Source organism: Tachyglossus aculeatus, chromosome 7 (genome assembly GCF_015852505.1).
Source record: "Tachyglossus aculeatus isolate mTacAcu1 chromosome 7, mTacAcu1.pri, whole genome shotgun sequence".
NCBI lineage: Eukaryota > Metazoa > Chordata > Mammalia > Monotremata > Tachyglossidae > Tachyglossus > Tachyglossus aculeatus.
This window is the reverse complement of record NC_052072.1, coordinates 3,630,896-3,650,563: the sequence shown is the minus strand read 5'-3', so window position 1 is coordinate 3,650,563 and position 19,668 is coordinate 3,630,896. Positions and strand designations below refer to the sequence as shown.

At 48.1% G+C, this 19,668-nt stretch overlaps 1 protein-coding gene across 7 annotated transcripts in view; it reads left to right on the top strand.

The window, feature by feature from the left end:
• BOLL (boule homolog, RNA binding protein) overlaps positions 1-19,668 on the top strand; it is a 64,190-nt gene that overhangs the window by 23,626 nt on the left and 20,896 nt on the right. For all 7 annotated transcript variants that reach the window (XM_038749294.1, XM_038749290.1, XM_038749293.1 and 4 more), the window contains exon 9: positions 404-529. In XM_038749294.1, the coding sequence (XP_038605222.1) occupies positions 404-529 (126 nt within the window). The remainder of the gene's footprint in view (positions 1-403; positions 530-19,668) is intronic.

Below are 19,668 nucleotides of genomic sequence, written 5' to 3'. Positions count from 1 at the left end.
AAGTACAAATTGGCAACATATAGAGACAGTCCCTACCCAACAGTGGGCTCACAGTCTAAAAGGGGGTGACAGAGAGCAAAACCAAACGTACTAACAAAATAAAATAAATAGAATAGATATGTACAAATAAAATAAATAAATGAATAGAGTAATAAATATGTACAAACATATATACATATATACATATATACTTCACTTCTCTGGGACTCAGTTACCTCATCTCTAAAATCGGGGATTGAGACTGTGAACCCCACGTAGGACAACCCGATTGCCTCTCATTTACTCCAGTGCTTAGAACAGTGCTTGGCACGTAGTAACCGCTTAACAAATACCATCATTATTGCTATAGTTGGCAATCACCGATCGAAGCTGACTGGGATTTCTGTCCTGTGCTTCGTTGCAGGCTCCTGCTTCTTCAACGCCATTCTTATATCTGCACCCGTCCGAGGTCCTGTATCAGCCGTTAGAAATCTCCCAAGAAGGCGGCTGTATGCCACCCCTCTCCCTCATGGAACCTTCCATCCCAGAGGTTTGTACTTAACAAATATCATAATAATAATTATTATTATTATTACTTTGGTGGAACCTATTCTATCAATAGCAATCCAGGGATCCAGTGGTTCAACTCTCTGGCTCTTTCCACCAAACAAAAATCCTCCACAATTCCTATCTCCTCTCTTCATGTCAGGTGGCAGCTCGCTCCCTAATTCACAACTCCTCTCTGCTCTTTCCACTGAACTAAACTCCTACTTTGTAGCTCCTCTCTTCATATCCAGTGGTCACCCTTTGCCTAATTCACGGCTCCTCTCTGCCCTTTCCACTGAACTGAACTCCCAGTTCCTATCTCCTCTCTTCACGTCCGATGTTAATTCGCTCCCTAATTCACGACTCCTCTCTGCCCTTTCCACTAAGCTCCCAATTTTCATCTCCTCTCTTCACATCGAATGTAAACTCGCTGCCTAATTCACGACTCCTCTCTGCTCTTTCCACTGAACTAAACTCCCAATTTCTATCTCCTCTCTTCACATCCGATGTTAGCTCGCTCCCTAATTCACGACTCTTCTCTGCTCTTTCCACTGAATCATACTCCCAATTTTTACCTGCCCTCTTCATATCCATTGGTAACTCTCTCCGTAATTCGCTACTTTTCTCTGCTCTTTCCACTAAACTCCTACCTTGTAGCTCCTCTCTTCATACCCAGTGGTCACTCTTTACCCAATTCACAACTCCTCTCGGCTCTTTCCACTTGTCTAAACTCCCAGTTTCTGCCTCCTCTCTTCCTATCCCATTACGGTAACTCTCCCCAATTCGCTACTTTTCTCTCCTCTTTCCACTGAACTAAACTCCCACTTGGGATCTCCTCTCTTCAAATCCAACTGTAACCCTTTCCCTAATCATCCCTAAGGGCAAGCGCTTAGTACAGCACTCTGCAGATAGTGAGTGTTCAGTGCATGCCGTTGATGTTGATGATGAAGGTCCTCTTTGCCGCCCTGCCCGTTTCCCGAGCCAGCCTCCTGCCAAGTTGGCCACCCCCTTCCCCTTAAGCCTCTTTCCCCCCACGTCCCACCTCCTCAGTCCTCACCCCCGGCCCCCCCAAGAAGCCCCCTCAAAATAAAAAAGCAGACAAGGAGCGTCAGCAGCAGGGAACACAAGGATCTCGTCTCCGCTATCGTACCCTTCCCAGCCCTGAGGGAGCTTGCGATGACTCCTGCTATCGACAGGTCCGTTGGTGGGTTGGCGGGTGGGTTGGGAGAAAAGAAACGGCTCTTTTGCCACTCCTGCCGCCTAATCCCGAGAGCCGGAGCTTCTGGGAGCGAGGGGCTGTTTCTTGGGGGTCTCCCGACCCGTGCCATGGACTCTGGAGAGCACGGTTTCTTTCTGGGGCCCCCCAAGTTCCCGCCCCATCGAGGAGCCCGGCAAGAAGCAGTCGGTTGGCTGCCCGTGTGCCCCCGGCGCTCTGCAACAACCTCACGAGCATCGGGCCCCAGTTCGAAAACCTCAGCCCCGAGAAGACACCCCCAGTCCCTTCCCAGTCAATCCATCGGATTTATTGAGCACTTACTGTGTGCAGAGCCCTGTACTAAGCGCTTGGGAGAGGGCAACACGTTCCCTGCCCACAGCGAGCTCAGACTGTGAGCCCACTGTTGGGTAGGGACTGTCTCTATATGTTGCCAGTTTGTACTTCCCAAGCGCTTAGTACGGTGCTCTGCACATAGTAAGCGCTCAATAAATACGATTGATGATGATGATGATTTATTGAGCGCTTACTGTTCAGAGGACTGGACTGAAGCCCTTGGGAGAGGGCAACGAAGCAGGGTCGGTAGACACATTCCCTGCCCGCGACAAGCTTACAGTCTAGAAGGGGAGACAGACATGAATAGAAATAAATAAACGACAGGGACTGGCGGGCTGGGGTGAATAAAGGGAGCGAGTCAGGGGGACGCAGAAGGGAATGGGAGAAGAGGATAGGAGGATGCAGTCAAGGAAGGCCTCTTGGAGGGGATGTCCCTTCAATAAAGCTTTGAAGGGCGTGGGGGACAGTCACTGGCCGTCGGGTATGCTGAGGGAGGGCATTCCAGGCCAGAGGCAGGACGTGGGCGAGGGGTCGGCGGTGAGATGGATGAGATTGAGGTACAATGAGTAAGTTGGAGCTAGAGGAGCGAAGTGGGTGGCCGGGATGGAGGAGGAGAGCAGCAAGGTGAGGTAGAAGGGGGCCAGGGGATGGACGGCTCCAACCACTGGATGGTCTTGAGGAGCGGGGAGACACGGCCTGAACGATTTTGTACAAAAATGACCCGGGCAGCAGAATGAAGTATGGATCGGAGCGGGGAAAGTTAGGAGGCAGCGAGGTCAGCCAAGAGGCTGATGCAGTCACCGAGGCGGGATAGGATAAGCGCTCGGATCAATCAATCAATCAATCAATAGTATTTATAGAGCGCTTACTGTGTGCAGACCACTGTACTAAGCACTTGGGAAGTACAAGTCGGAAACACATAGAGACAGTCCCTACCCAACGGCGGGCTCACAGTCTAGAAGCTCGGATCAACGTCATAGCAATTTGGATGAATAATAACAGTAATAATAATGACGATGGTATTTGTTAAGCTCTTACTATGTGCAAAGCACTGTTCTAAGCGCTGGATGAAAAGGAAAGCAAAGGTAGAACCGACCCATCTTGGCGACGGACTGACCGGGTGGGTCGAGCCAGAGAGAGGAGTCGCGGATAACGTCACGGTTTCGGGCTTGCGAGGCGGAGAGGGTGGTGGTGCGGTCTGCAGGGATGGGAAAGCCACAGAGAGGGCAAGGTTTGGTGGGGAGGCGAACAGTTCCGTTGAGGATATGTTCAATTTGAGGTGTCAGCGGGACGTCTAAAGCCCCGCTAAAGGATTGTACTGAAGCCTGGAGGAAGAAGCGAGACAGTAGTTGGTCGGTGGTAGTTGAAGCCGTGAAGCAAATGGGTTCTCCAAGCGAGAGGGTGTAGATGGAGAGTAGAAGGGGACCCAGAACTGAACCTTTGAGGGACCCCCACGGTTAGAGGGTGAGAGGCAGAGGGGGAACCTACAGAAGAGACTGAGATAGGCTGATGATGATGATGATAGGCTGAGAACCAGCAGAGGACATTGTCAATTTCCAGGAAATCGGGGTCGTCCACAGTGGCAAAGGCAGCAGAGATCATCATCATCAGCATCAATCTGTGCCTCAGTTCCCTGATCTGTAAAATGGGGATGAAGACTGTGAGCCCCCATGGGACAACCTGATCACCTTGTAACCTCCCCAGCGCTTAGAACAGTGCTTTGCACGTAGTAAGCGCTTAATAAATGCCATTATTATTATTATTATTATCAATCGTATTTATTGAGCACTTACTGTGTGCAGAGCACTGTACTAAGCGCTTGGGAAGTCCAAGTTGGCAACATCTAGAGACAGTCCCCACCCAACAGTGGGCTCACAGTCTAAAAGGGGGAGACAGAGAACAAAACCAAACATACTAACAAAATAAAATAAATAGAATAGATATGTATGTCGAGGAGGGGTAGGATGGAGTAGAGATGGTTCGATTTGGCGAGAAGGAGCTCACTGGCGACCTGTGAGAGGGCGGTTTCTACGGACTGTAGGGGACAGACTCCTCCAGGAGGCCTTCCCAGACTGAGCCCCTTCCTTCCTCTCCCCCTCGTCCCCCTCTCCATCCCCCCATCTTACCTCCTTCCCTTCCCCACAGCACCCGTATATATGGATATATGTTTGTACATATTTATTACTCTATTTATTTATTTTACATGTACATATCTATTCTATTTATTTTATTTTGTTAGTATGTTTGGTTTTGTTCTCCGTCTCCCCCTTTTAGACTGTGAGCCCACTGTTGGGTAGGGACCGTCTCTATATGTTGCCAACTTGTACTTCCCAAGCGCTTAGTACAGTGCTCTGCACATAGTAAGCGCTCAATAAATACGATTGATTGATTGATTGATTGACAGAAGCCAGATTGGAGGAGGTGAAGGAGACAATCGGAGGGGAGGAAGTGGGGGCTGGGGACGTAGGCGACTCATTCAAGGATTTTTGGCGAGGAGAGGAGAGGAGGAGAGGAGTGCGTGATAACTGGAAGGAGCCGTGGGGTCGAGGGACAGGGCGGGTTTGGGGGCGGATAGTGGAGACAGGACATATTTATTACTTTGTACATATTTATTACTCTATTTATTTATTTTACTTGTACATATCTATTCTATTTATTTTATTTTGTTAGTATGTTTGGTTTTGTTCTCTGTCTCCCCCCTTTTAGACTGTTTGGTTTTGTTCTCCGTCTCCCCCCTTTTAGACCGTGAGCCCACTGCTGGGTAGGGACCGTCTCTATATGTTGCCAACTTGGACTTCCCAAGCGCTTAGTCCAGTGCTCTGCACACAGTAAGCGCTCAATAAATACGATTGACGATGATGATGATGACAGGAGTGGGTTTGAAAGCAGTGGGGAAGAAGCCCCTAGAAAGCAAATGGTTGAAAACGGTGGTCAGGGAGGAGAGAAGAGGGGCGAGCGTTTTGATCAAGTGCGAAGGAATGGGGTCGGAGACTCAGGGGGAGGATGTCAGGACAGTCAGTCAATCGTATTTTGTCAGTGCTTACTGTTCATTCATTCATTCATTCATTCAATCGTATTTACTGAGCGCTCACTGTGAGCAGAGCACTGGACTATTGGCTTCAAAGCTGTCCATCCCCTCGCCCCCTCTTCCCTCCCCTCCCTCCCCTCCTTCTCCATCCCAGCCCGCACCCTCCGCTCCTCGGCCGCCGCTAACCTTCTCACTGGGCCTCCATCTCGCCTGTCTTCTTCAATCGTATTTATTGAGCGCTTACTGTGTGCAGAGCACTGTACTAAGCGCTTGGGAAGTACAAGTTGGCAACATAGAGAGACGGTCCTGCCGCCGACCCCTCTGGCCTGGAATGCCCTCCTTCCTCAAATCCGCCAAACAATCCCTCTTCCTCCCTTCAAAGCCCTACTGAAGGCTCAGCTCCTCCAAGAGACCTTCCCAGTAAGCTTGTACTTCCCAAGCGCTTAGTCCAGTGCTCTGCACACAGTAAGCGCTCAATAAATACGATTGATGATGATGATGATATTTATTACTCTATTTATTTATTTTACTTGTACATATCTATTCTATTTATTTTATTTTGTTAGTATGTTTGGTTTTGTTCTCCGTCTCCCCCCTTTTAGACCGTGAGCCCACTGCTGGGTAGGGACCGTCTCTATATGTTGCCAACTTGGACTTCCCAAGCGCTTAGTCCAATGCTCTGCACACAGTCAGCGCTCAATAAATACGATTGATGATGATGATGATGATGATGACAGGAGTGTGTTTGAAAGCAGCTGGGAAGAAGCCCCTAGAAAGTGAATGGTTGAAAACGGTGGTCAGGGAGGAGAGAAGAGGGGCGAGCGTTTTGATCAAGTGCGAAGGAATGGGGTCGGAGACTCAGGTGGAGGATGTCAGGACAGTCAGTCAATCGTATTTTGTCAGTGCTTACTGTTCATTCATTCATTCATTCAATCGTATTTACTGAGCGCTTACTGTGAGCAGAGCACTGGACTATTGGCTTCAAAGCTGTCCATCCCCTCGCCCCCTCTTCCCTCCCCTCCCTCCCCTCCTTCTCCATCCCAGCCCGCACCCTCCGCTCCTCGGCCGCCGCTGACCTTCTCACTGGACCTCCATCTCGCCTGTCTTCTTCTTCAATCGTATTTATTGAGCGCTTACTGTGTGCAGAGCACTGTACTAAGCGCTTGGGAAGTACAAGTTGGCAACATAGAGAGACGGTCCCGCCGCCGACCCCTCTGGCCTGGAATGCCCTCCTTCCTCAAATCCGCCAAACAATCCCTCTTCCCCCCTTCAAAGCCCTACTGAAGGCTCAGCTCCTCCAAGAGGCCTTCCCAGTAAGCTTGTACTTCCCAAGCGCTCAGTACAGTGCTCTGCACACAGTAAGCGCTCAATAAATACGATTGATGATGATGATGATGATGAAGTAAGCCCCCCTTTTCCCTAGCTCCCCCTCCCTTCCGCGTCACCTCAACTCGCTCCCTTTGCTCTTCACCCCCGCTTCCCGCCCCGCAGCACTTATGTATATATGTATATATCTATAATTCTATTTATTTATATCATCATCATCATCATCAATCGTATTTATTGAGTGCTTACTATGTGCAGAGCACTGTACTAAGCGCTTGGGGAGTACAAATTGGCAACATCTAGAGACAGTCCCTACCCAACAGTGGGCTCCCAGTCTAAAAGGGGGAGACAGAGAACAAAACCAAACATACTAACAAAATAAAATAAATTGATGCCCGTTTACTGATTTTGATGTCTGTCTTCCCCCTTCTAGATTGTAAGCCCGGTGTGGGCAGGGATTGTCTCTCGTTATTGCTGAATTGTACTTCCCAAGCGCTTAGTCCAGTGTTCTGCCCACAGTAAGCGCTCAATAAATACGATTGAATGAATGGATGCATTAAATGCTCGAGAGAGTACAATATAACTTGTACTTTCCAAGTGCTTAGTCCAGTGTTCTGACCACAGTAAGCGCTCAATAAATACGATTGAATGAATGAATAATAATAATAATAATAATAATAATGGCATTTATTAAGCGCTTACTATGTGCAAAGCACTGTTCTAAGCGCTGGGGAGGTTACAAGGTGATCAGGTTGTCCCACGGGGGGCTCACAGTCTTCATCCCCATTTTACAGATGAGGTAACCGAGGCACAGAGAAGTGAAGTGACTTGCCCAAAGTCACACAGCTGATAATTAGCGGAGCCGGGATTTGAACCCATGACCTCTGACTCCAAAGCCCGTGCTCTTTTCCACTGAGCCATGCTGCTTCCCCAGCATAATAGTAATGTTGGCGTTTGTTAAGCACTTACTCCCCCTTTTAGACTGTGAGCCCACTGTTGGGTAGGGACTGTCTCTATATGTTGCCAACTTGTACTTCCCAAGCGCTTAGCACAGTGCTCTGCACACAGTAAGCGCTCAATAAATACGATTGATTAATTGATTGATTGATTGATTGATTACTATGTGCAAGGCACTGTTCTAAGCACTGGGGGGGATACATGGTGATCAGGTTGTCCCACGTGGGGCTCACAGTCTTAATCCCCATTTTACAGATGAGGTAGCTGAGGCTCAGAGACGTTAAGTGATTTGCCCAAGGTCACACAGCAGACATGTGGCGGGGTGGGATTTGAACCCATGACCTCTGACTCCAAAGCCCATGTGCTTTTCCACTGAGCCACGCTGCTTCTCTAAACACTCGAGAGAGTACGCTATAACAATATAACAGACGCAGTCCCTGCCCACAACAAGCTTACAGTCTAGAGGGGGAGACCGACATTACTATAAATAAATCAATAAATTTCAGAAATGTACAAAATGCTGTGGGGCTGAGAGGGGAGATGAATAAAGGGAGCAAATCAAGGAGCCCCAGAAGGGAGTTGAAGAAAAGGAAAAGACGCGCTCACCATGCGCAGGGAATGTGTCTGTTCCTTGTTCATTCATTCATCCATTCAATCATATTTATTGAGCGCTTACTGTGTGCAGAGCACTGTACTGAGCGCTTGGGAAGCACAAGTTGGCAACATATAGAGACGGTCCCTACACAACAATTATTATTACGGTATTTGTTAAGTGCTTACTATGCGCCAGGCACTCTACTAAGCGCCAAAGCAGCATGGCTCAGTGGAAAGAGCCCGGGCTTTGGAGTCAGAGGTCAGGGGTTCAAATCCCGGCTCCGCCACTTGTCAGCCGTGTGACTTTGGGCAAGTCACTTCAGCTCTCTGCGCCTCAGTTACCTCATCTGCAAAATGGGGACTTGTTTTGTTGCCCTCCCCCAAGCGCTTAGGACAGTGCCCTGCACAGAGTGAGCGCTCAGTAAATCCAACTGAATGAATGGAGAGGTGATCCAGTGTGGAGCGGAGAGGGCAGTGTCCAGCCTGTCGATTTGTTGTCGAGCGAAGATCATTCGGGGCCGCTATGAGCGGGACAAAACGACGATAGAAAACTGGACCAAGGGGATAATAAAAAAACAAACAGATAAATGTTGGTATTTGTTAAGCGCTTACTATGTGCCAATCACTGTTCTAAGCGCTGGGGGGATACAAGGTCATCAAGGTTGTCCCACGGGGGGCTCACAGTCTTAATCCCCATTTTCCAAGATCCGCCTTTTCCTCTCCATCCATACCGCTACCCTTCTCGTTCAAGCTCTCATCCCGTCCCGTCTGGACTACTGCATCAGCCTTCTCTCTGATCTCCCATCCTCTTGTCTCTCCCCACTTCAGTCCATACTTCACGCCGCTGCCCGGATTGTCTTTGTCCAGAAAAGCTGTGGGCATGTCACTCCCCTCCTCAAAACTCTCCAGTGGCTCCCAATCAATCTGCGCATCAGGCAGAAACTCCTCCCCCTGGGCTTCCAGGCTGTCCATCCATCCATCCATCCCCTGGCCCCCTCCTACCTCAGCTCCCTTCTGTCCTTCTCCAGCCCAGCCCGCACCCTCTGCTCCTCTGCCACCGCTAATCTCCTCCCCGTTAGGCCTCGTTCTCGCCCGTCCCGCCGTCGACCCCCAGCCCACATCCTCCCCCGGGCCTGGAATGCCCCCAATCCCTCTGCCCCTCCGCCAAGCTGGCTCTCTTCCTCCCTTCAAGGCCCTACTGAGAGCTCACCTCCTCCAGGAGGCCTTCCCACACTCAGCCCCTTCCTTCCTCTTCCCCTCGTCCCCCTCTCCATCCCCCCCATCTTACCTCCTTCCCTTCCCCGCAGCACCTGTATATATGTATATATGTTTGTACGTATTTATTACTCTATTTATTTATTTTACTTGTTCATATCTATCCTATTTATTTTATTTTGTTAGTATGTTTGGTTTTGTTCTCTGTCTCCCCCTTTTAGACTGTGAGCCCGCTGTTGGGTAGGGACTGTCTCTATATGATGCCAGTTTGTACTTCCCAGGCGCTTAGTACAGTGCTCTGCACACAGTAAGCGCTCAATGTGAGCCCACTGTTGGGTAGGGACTGTCTCTATATGTTGCCAATTTGTACTTCCCAAGCTCTTAGTACAGTGCTCTGCACACAGTAAGCGCTCAATAAATACGATTGATGATGATGATGATGATAAATACGATTGATTGATTGATTGATTGATCTTCCAGATGAGGGAACTGAGGCCCGGAGAAGTGACATGACTTGCCCAAAGTCACACAGCTGACAAGTGGCCCAGTGAGGCCTCGTTCTAGAGTGCGGCCCATCCTCCCTCTGGCTATCTCAGTCTCAGCCCTTCCGTCCTTGGCAGAGAAACAGATAGGCCTTCCCACACTGAGCCCCCTTTTTCCTCTCCTCCTCCCCATCCCCCCGGCCCCACCTCCTTCCCCTCCCCACAGCCCCTGTATAGATGTTTGTATAGATTTATTACTCTATTTTACTTGTACATATTTACCATTCTATTTATTTTATTTTGTTAATATGTGTTGTTTTGTTGTCTGTCTCCCCCTTCTAGACTGTGAGCCCGCTGTTGGGTAGGGACTGTCTCTATAGAATAATAATAATAATTGGCATTTATTAAGCGCTTACTATGTGCGAAGCACTGTTCTAAGCGCTGGGGAGGATACAGGGTGATCAGGTTGTCCCACGTGGGGCTCACAGTCTTAATCCCCATTTTCCAGATGAGGTAACTGAGGCCCAGAGAATAATAATAATAATAATTGGCATTTATTAAGCGCTTACTATGTGCAAAGCACTGTTCTAAGCGCTGGGGAGGATACAGGGTGATCAGGTTGTCCCACGTGGGGCTCACAGTCTTAATCCCCATTTTCCAGATGAGGGAACTGAGGCCCAGAGAAGTGAAGTGACTTGCCCAAGATCACACAGCAGACATGTGGCGGAGTCGGGATTCGAGCCCATGACCTCTGACTCCAAAGCCCGGGCTCTTTCCACTGAGCCACGCTGCTTCTCACAATAATAACAATAATAGTAATGGCATTTATTAAGCGCTTACTATGTGCAAAGCACCGTTCTAAGCGCTGGGGAAGTTACAAGGTGATCAGGTTGTCCCACGGGGGGCTCACAGTCTTCATCCTCATTTTACAGATGAGGGAACTGAGGCCCAGAGAAGTGAAGTGACTTGCCCAGAGTCACACAGCTGACAAGTGGCGGAGCCGGGATTTGAACCCATGACCTCTGACTCCCAAGCCCGGGCTCTTTCCACTGAGCCACGCTGCTTCTCAGCGTGTTGTTACCAACCTGTACTTCCCAAGCGCTTAGTACAGTGCTGTGCACACCGTAAGCGCTCAATAAATACGATTGAATGAATGAATGAGTGAATAGGAGAAGGCCAGGCTGCTCACAAGGTCAGCCTGCCACCCTTGACCAACAAAACCACGTATTCTGTTTCCGGAATCCGCGTATAAATTGAAAATGCTGAAAAGGTATTTATTAGTCGACCGGTTTCAGCAGAGGGAGCCTTAGTCCTGCAATTAAATTCATTCATCCATTCAGTCGTACTTATTGAGCGCTTACTGTGTGCAGGGCACTGGACTAAGCGCTTGGGAAGTCCAAGTCGGCAACATACAGAGACGGTCCCTACCCGACAGCGGGCTCGCAGTCTAGAAGGGGGAGACAGACAACAAAACCAAACATGTTAACAAAATAAAATGAATAGAATAAATATGTACAAATAAAATAAATAAAGAAATAGAATAATAAATCCGTACAAACATATATATATATATATATATATACAGGTGCTGTGGGGAGGGGAAGGAGGTAAGGCGGGGGGGATGGGGAGGGGGAGGAGGGGAAGAGGAAGGAGGGGGCTCAGTCTGGGAAGGCCTCCTGGAGGAGGTGCGCTTGCCGACTTGTATCACCCAAGCGCTTAGTACAGTGCTCCACATGCAGTGAGCGCTCAATAAATGCGGTTGAATGAATGAATGCACCGGCGCTCAGTACAGAGTGTGGGCTGTAGAAAGCGCGTAACAGATAGCAACACCGTCATTATCATTATTACCCTTAATAACAATGACGGTGGCATTTATTATGCACTTACTACGTGCCAGGCACTGTACTGTGCGCCAGGGTAGATAGAAGAGAATTGAGTTGAACGAAACCAAACATACTAGCAAAATAAAATAAATAGAATAGAATAGATAGGTACAAGTAAAATAAATAAATAAATAAATAGAATAATAAATATGTACAAACATATCTATTCTATTTATTTTATCAATGTATTTTGTTTGGTTTTGTTCTCTGTCTCCCCCTTTTAGACTGTGAGCCCACTGTTGGGTAGGGACCGTCTCTAGATGTTGCCAACTTGGACTTCCCAAGCGCTTAGTACAGTGCTCTGCACACAGTCAGCGCTCAATAAATACGATCGATGATGAGTAGGGCTTGGGAGCCCCCGCCCCCACCCCGCGACCTACCCCTCCGCGCCCCCCAATTAAATACACATGGGAGGCTGTTCCCCCAATAAAGCTAATTTACGCGTGATCTTGGAAAAATCCAGTTTCCCCCCAGCTTCGAAAAATCCCGTTTTCCGCTACCTCCCGGGCATCTTTTGGCTTTTGCGAGGGACCCGGTCTTATTTCCAAGGCGCTCAATCGATCGAGCGATGGTATTTATTGAGCGCTCACGGTGTGCGGAGCACTGTACTGAGCGCTGGAGAGAGGACAACAGAACGGAGTTGGTAGACGAGTTCCCCGGCCACACCGGATCGATTGGTTTCAGCCTCGACTCGTCACGCGTCTACAGGAGGCCTCAAAAATGGCCCTCTAATTTTAGATCATGAAGAGAGAGACTTTCTGTCAGTGGAGCTAAACATTTGACCCCTAGGCCTCCCAAATATTACTCTCCTCGCTGGGGTAAAGTTTCCTTTATTAATCATCATCATCAATCGTATTTATTGAGCGCTTACTGTGTGCAGAGCACTGGACTAAGCGCTTGGGAAATACAAATTGGCAACGTATAGAGACAGTCCCTACCCAACAGTGGGCTCACAGTCTAAATGGGGGAGACGGAGAACAAAACCAAACAGACTAACAAAATAAAATAAATAGAATAGATATGTACAAGTAAGATGAATAAATAGAGTAACAAATATGTACAAACATATATACATATATGCAGGTGCTGTGGGGAAGAGAAGGAGGTAAAATGGGGGGGATGGAGAGGAGGACGAGGGGGAGAGGAAGGAAGGGGCTCAGTGTGGGAAGGCCTCCTGGAGGAGGTGAGCTCTCAGCAGGGCCTTGAAGGGAGGAAGAGAGCGAGCTTGGCGGATGGGCAGAGGGATTGGGGGCATTCCAGGCCCGGGGGATGACGTGGGCCGGGGGTCGATGGCGGGACAGGCGAGAACGAGGTACGGTGATTATTATTTTATTTATTTAGTGTTATTATTAATACTAATAATTAGTATTAGAAGCAGTCGAGAAGCAGCGTGGCTCAGTGGAAAGAGCACGGACTTTGGAGTCGGAGGTCATGGGTTCAAATCCAGGCTCCACCACTTGCCAGCTGGGTGACTTTGGGCAAGTCACTTCACTACTCTGGGCCTCAGTTCCCTCATCTGTAAAATGGGGATGAAGACTGTGAGCCCCCCGTGGGACAACCTGATCACCTTGTAACCTCCCTAGCGCTTAGAACAGTGCTTTGCACATAGTAAGCACTTAATAAAGGCTATTATTATTATTATTATTATTACTAATTGCAACAGTAATGAAGATGATAATAATCCTGGCTCTGCCACTTATCAGCTGTGTGACTTTGGGCAAGTCACTTAACTCCTCTGTGCCTCAGTGACCTTATCGGTAAAATGGAGATTAAGACTGTGAGCCCCACATGGGCCAACCTGATCACCTTGTGTCCCCCCCAGCGCTTAGAGCAGTGCTTTGCACATAGTAAGCACTTAGCAAATACCATTATCATTATTATTACTACTACTACTACTAATAATAATAATGATCATACTTGTTGAGTGCTTACTATGTGCGCAAGACTGTCCTAAGCACTTGGGTATAGATAAAAAATATCAGGTTGGACACATAGGTTGGATATCAGTGAGCCCACTGTTGGGTAGGGACTGTCTCTATATGTTGCCAACTTGTACTACCCAAGCGCTTAGTACAGTGCTCTGCACACAGTAAGCGCTCAATAAATACGATTGATTGATTGATTGATTGATTGATGGGGCTGACAGCGAGGCAGTGTGGCCTAGTGGATAGAGCTGGGGCCTGGGAATCCAAAGGAGCGGGGTTCCCACTCCTCAGGCTCCGGGCTTTCCCAAGTCTTTGAGACTGTGAGTCGGGAATTGCGGACAGCGCGACGAGCGCGCTCCCAGTTCTCCTACACGAGCCGTGCGGGCGATGAGGAATTTTCTCCTCAAGTCAGCGCGATACTAGGGAACAGACATGGAGCCGAAGAAAATTGAGCCTCCCTCGGGAAGCTCTCAATTCAGATTTTCAAAGCAGACTAGCTGCAAGAGAAGCATTATGGCACGGGCTAGATCCCAGGCCTGGCAGGGAGAATCAATCAATCAATCAATCAATCAATCGTATTTATTGAGCGCTTACTGTGTGCAGAGCACTGGACTAAGCGCTTGGGAAGTCCAAGTCGGCAACACATAGAGACAGTCCCTACCCAACAGCGGGCTCACAGTCTAGAAGGGGGAGACAGAGAACAAAACCAAACATACTAACAAAATAAAATAAATAGAATAGATATGTACAAGTAAGATAAATAAATAGAGTAGTAAATATGTACAAACATATATACAGGTGCTGTGGGGAAGGGAAGGAGGTGAGATGGGGGGATGGAGAGGGGGACGAGGGGGAGAGGAAGGAAGGGGCTCAGTCTGGGAAGGCCTCCTGGAGGAGGTGAGCTCTCAGTAGGGCCAGAGAAGGTCCTGGGTTCTAATTCCGGCTCCACCACTTGTCTGCTGGGTGACTTTGGGCAAGTGACTTCACTTCTCTGGGGCTCAGGTACATCCAGCGTTGATGATGATGGTATTTGTTAAGCGCTTACTATATGCCAAACTCCTTTCTAAGCACTGGGGTAGATACAAGATAATCAGGTTGTCCCACATGGGGCTCTCAGACTTCATCCCCATTTTCCCGATGAGGTGACTGAGGCCCAGAGAAGTGAAGCGACTTGCCCAAAGCCACCCAGCTGGCAAGTGGCAGAGCCGGGATGAGAACCCGTGACCTCTGACTCCCAAACCCGGGCTCTTTCCACTGAACCACGCTGCTTCTCAAATCAATCAATCAATCAATCACATTTATTGAGCACTTACTGTGTGCAGAGCACTGTACTAAGCGCTTGGGAAGTCCAAGTTGGCAACATATAGAGACAGTCCCTACCCAACAGTGGGCTCACAGTCTAGAAGGGGGAGACAGAGAACAAAACCAAACATACTAACAAAATAAAATGAATAGATATGTACGAGATAAATAAATAAATAGAGTAATAAATATGTACAAACATAGGAGTGTGAGCCCCATGGGGGACAGGGACCGTGTCCAACCTGATTAACTTGTATCTACCCCAGTGCTTAGAACAGTGCTTGGCACATATAATAATAATAATAATAATGATAGCATTTTTTAAGCACTTACTATGTGCAAAGCACTGTTCTAAGCGCTGGGGAGGTTACAAGGTGATCAGGCTGTCCCACGGGGGGCTCACAGTCTTTATCCCCATTTTACAGTTGAGGGAACTGAGGCCCAGAGAAGTGAAGTGACTTGCCCAAAGTCCCCCAGCTGACAAGTGGCGGAGCCGGGATACGAACCCATGACCTCTGAGTCCAAAGCCCGGGCTCTCTCCACTGAGCCACGCTGCTTCTCATGGTAAACGCTGAACAAGTATGATAAAAAAAATAATAATAATAATAAGCAAGATAGATCTGCATGGGTCAAATCCATTTCCACCCCTCTTCTTTCCCCCTGCCATTCCAAGTCCAGACGTGTCCAAGGAGCAGAGAGCGAAACTTCAGCTGACCTTGGGTCGGTGGCGGACAAAGATAACCATTCCAGCTGCCAGACTCCGGCTTAAAATAGCTCGTCTGCCGCTCGGACAGCTTTCCTCTTCCCCCACTTCATAGTTGAGGGCACTGAGGCCCAGAGAATCAATCAATCAATCAATCGTATTTATTGAGCGCTTACTATGTGCAGAGCACTGTACTAAGCGCTTGGGAAGTCCAAATTGGCAACATCTAGAGACAGTCCCTACCCAACAGTGGGCTCACAGTCTAAAAGGGGGAGACAGAGAACAAAACCAAACTTACTAACAAAATAAGATAAATAGGATAGATATGTACAAGTAAAATAAATAAATAAATAAATGAATAGAGTAATAAATCTGTACAAACATATATCCATATATACAGGTGCTGTGGGGAAGGGAAGGAGGTAAGATGGGGGGATGGAGAGGGGGACGAGGGGGAGAGGAGGGAAGGGGCTGAGTGTGGGAAGGCCTCCTGGAGGAGGTGAGCTCTCAGCAGGGCCTTGAAGGGAGGAAGAGAGCGAGCTTGGCGGGTGGGCAGAGGGATTGGGGGCATTCCAGGCCCGGGGGAGGATGTGGGCTGGGGGTCGACGGCGGGACAGGCGAGAGCGAGGCCTAACGGGGAGGAGATTAGCGGTGGCAGAGGAGCGGAGGGTGCGGGCTGGGCTGGAGAAGGACAGAAGGGAGGTGAGGTAGGAGGGGGCCAGGGGATGGATGGATGGATGGACAGCCTGGAAGCCCAGGGGGAGGAGTTTCTGCCTGATGCGCAGATTGATTGGAAGCCACTGGAGATTTTTGAGAAATCAAGTGACTCGCCCAAGGTCACACGGCAGGCAGGGGGCGGGGCCGGGATTAGAACCCAGGCCCTCTGACCCCGAGACCCAGGCTCTCTCCACTAGGCCACGCTACTTCTCGTGTTCCTGGGAAGGCGGTCCCTCGCTGGCCTGGGCCTGTTACCCACAGTGCTCTGCTCCTGCCTCTGTTTCCCCCATCGGCCGCGTTTCTGAAGCTCCCGCTTCGGACGGCTCGAACCCTTCCCGTCTCTCCCTACTCTCTTCCCTAACTTTCCACTCTGCCACAACCTCCTCTAATAATAATAATAATAATAATAATAATGGTATTTATTAAGTGCTTACTATGTGCAAGGCACTGTTCTAAGCACTGGGAGGATACAAGGTGATCAGGTTGTCCCAAGTGGGGCTCACAGTCTTAATCCCCATTTTCCAGATGAGGGAACTGAGGCCCAGAGAAGGGAAGTGACTTGCCCAAAGTCACCCAGCTGACAAGTGGCAATTTTATTACTGCCAATTGTTGGCTGACGATTTATTTATTTATTTATTTATCTTGTACATATCTATTCTATTTATTTTATTTTGTTAGTATGTTTGGTTTTGTTCTCTGTCTCCCCCTTCTAGACTGTGAGCCCGCTGTTGCGTAGGGACCGGCTCTCTATGTTGCCAACTTGGACTTCCCAAGGGCTTAGTCCAGTGCTCTACACACAGTAAGCGCTCAATAAATACAATTGATTGATTGACTGATTGATTGGCAGAGCCGGAATTTGAACCCGTGACCTCTGACTCCAAAGCCCATGTTCCTTCCACTGAGCCACGCTGCTTCTCAGTGATAATAATAATAATAACTATAATAATAATAATGATGGCGTTTATGTGGCCGATTTGTAATTCCCAAAGGCTTAGTCCAGTGCTCTGCACACAGTAAGCGCTCAGTAAATGCGATTGAATGAATGAATGAATTTATTAAGCGCTTACTACGTCCAGAGCACTGTTCTAAGCACTGGGGAGGTTACATGGTGATCAGGTTGTCCCACGGGGGGCTCACAGTCTTCATCCCCAATCCTCTGTAACTTGGCTTCACTCGGTCTTCCAAGTGGCCGTCTTATTTACGGGTACCCCGTTTCGGCTCGTAGGGACCGTCTCTGTATGCTGCCGACTTGAACTTCCCAAGCGCTTAGTACAGTGCTCGGCACACAGTAAGCACTCAGTAAATACCATTGAATGATTCATTTCTTTTATTTTTTTAATATGTTTTGTTTCGTTGTCTCTCTCCCCCTTCTAGACTGTGAGCCCCCTGTTGGGTAGGGACTGTCTCTGTGTGTTGCTGACTTGGACTTCCCAAGCGCTTAGTACAGTGCTCTGCACGTAGTAAGCGCTCAATAAATACGATTGATGATGATGATGATGATGATGATCTCCCCGGCGATTCCTCAGCGTGGGCAGGGGCTGCGTCTGTTTATGGTTCCACTGTCCTCTTCCAAGCGCCTAGTACAGTGCTCTGAACACAGTAAGCGCCCAATCCAGACGACTGAACGAACGAACCATCGACCGTGGAGATCATTTCAGAACACACAAGCCGAAGCAAACCGTTTTCTTGGAGTCAGGGGGTTCCTAAGAGCGCTTCCAATTTGCAGGGTACACAGAGGGCACCCCAGAATTCATCTCAGTTTAGAAATCAATCAATCAATCAATCAATCGTATTTATTGAGCACTTACTATGTGCAGAGCACTGTACTAAGCGCTTGGGAAGTACAAATTGGCAACACATAGAGACAGTCCCTACCCAACAGTGGGCTCACAGTCTAAAAGGGGGAGACAGAGAACAGAACCAAACATACCAACAAAATAAAATAAATAGGATAGAAATGTGCAAGTAAAATAAATAAATAAATAAATAAATAGAGGAGTCTTGGTCAAATGCGGCGAAATCCCTCGGGTCAGTCACGTTCAAACGGCGGCCCGAGGAAGAAACTCTTCTTTTTCCCTCCCTAGTGCCATAAACTGCACCGTGAGCCCACTGTTGGGTAGGGACTGTCTCTATATGTTGCCAACTTGGACTTCCCAAGCACTCAGTCCAGTGCTCCGCACACAGTAAGCGCTCAATAAATACGATTGATTGATAAAGACACTTTCCCTTAAAGCTTGCTTTGGACAGGGAACGTGGCTGCCAATTCTGTTGCCTTGGAGTCTCCCAAGCGCTCAATACAGGGCTCGGGCACAGAAAAACGCTCAATAAATACCATTAAGTGATTGATTCAAAAACGCCTGGGCTCTGGAAGGAAAATTACATTCATTTTGGTCCGGGAAAGCTGTTTTTCTAGACTCTGTGAACTGTGGCTAAGCGATACCTGATAATGGATGGGGACGGTGACCTCGGTTTATAAGCGCCACTAGCCTGTAACCTCATGGTGGGCAGGGTTTATTGGTGTATCCCACCCTCCCAAGCGCTTAGTACAGTGCTCTGCTCACAGTAAGCGCTCGCTAAATACGACGCGACGCACGGACGAGCGGGTCATCATCATCATCATCATCAATCGTATTTATTGAGCGCTTACTATGTGCAGAGCACTGGACTAAGCGCTTGGGAAGTCCAAATTGGCAACATATAGAGACAGTCCCTACCCAACAGTGGGCTCACAGTCTAAAAGGGGGAGACAGAGAACAAAACCAGACATACTAACAAAATAAAATAAATAGAATAGATATGGACAAGTAAAATAAATAGAGTAATAAATATGTACAAACATATATACATATATACAGGTGTGCCCGCGGGAATGGAAAACTCTGGGAGTCATCTGTGGACTGTTGTTGGTTCGGGACCGTCTCTGTAATTATACCATATATATAAGTGCTTAATAAATGTCGTCATTATTATTATTCATTCATTCATTCATTCAGTCGTATTTATTGAGCGCTTACTGTGTGCAGAGCACTGTACTAAGCGCTTGGGAAGTACAAGTTGGCAACATATAGAGACGGTCCCTACCCAACAGCGGGCTCACAGTCTAGAAGGGGGGAGAAAGACAACAAAACAAAACATTGTAACAATATCAATTAAATAGAATAAATATGTACAAGTAAAATAAATAGAGTAATAAATACGTACAAAATATAATATGTACAAATATATTATTATTATTGTAACCGCCCCAGCGCTTAGAACAGTGCTTTGCACATAGTAAGTGCTTAATAAATGCCATTACTTGTATATCAATCAATCAATCAATCGTATTCATTGAGCGCATACTATGTGCAGAGCACTGTACTAAGCGCTTAGGAAGTAAAAATTGGCAACACACAGAGACAGTCCCTACCCAACAGTGGGCTCACAGTCTAAAATATATACTTGTATATATTTGTACAGAGT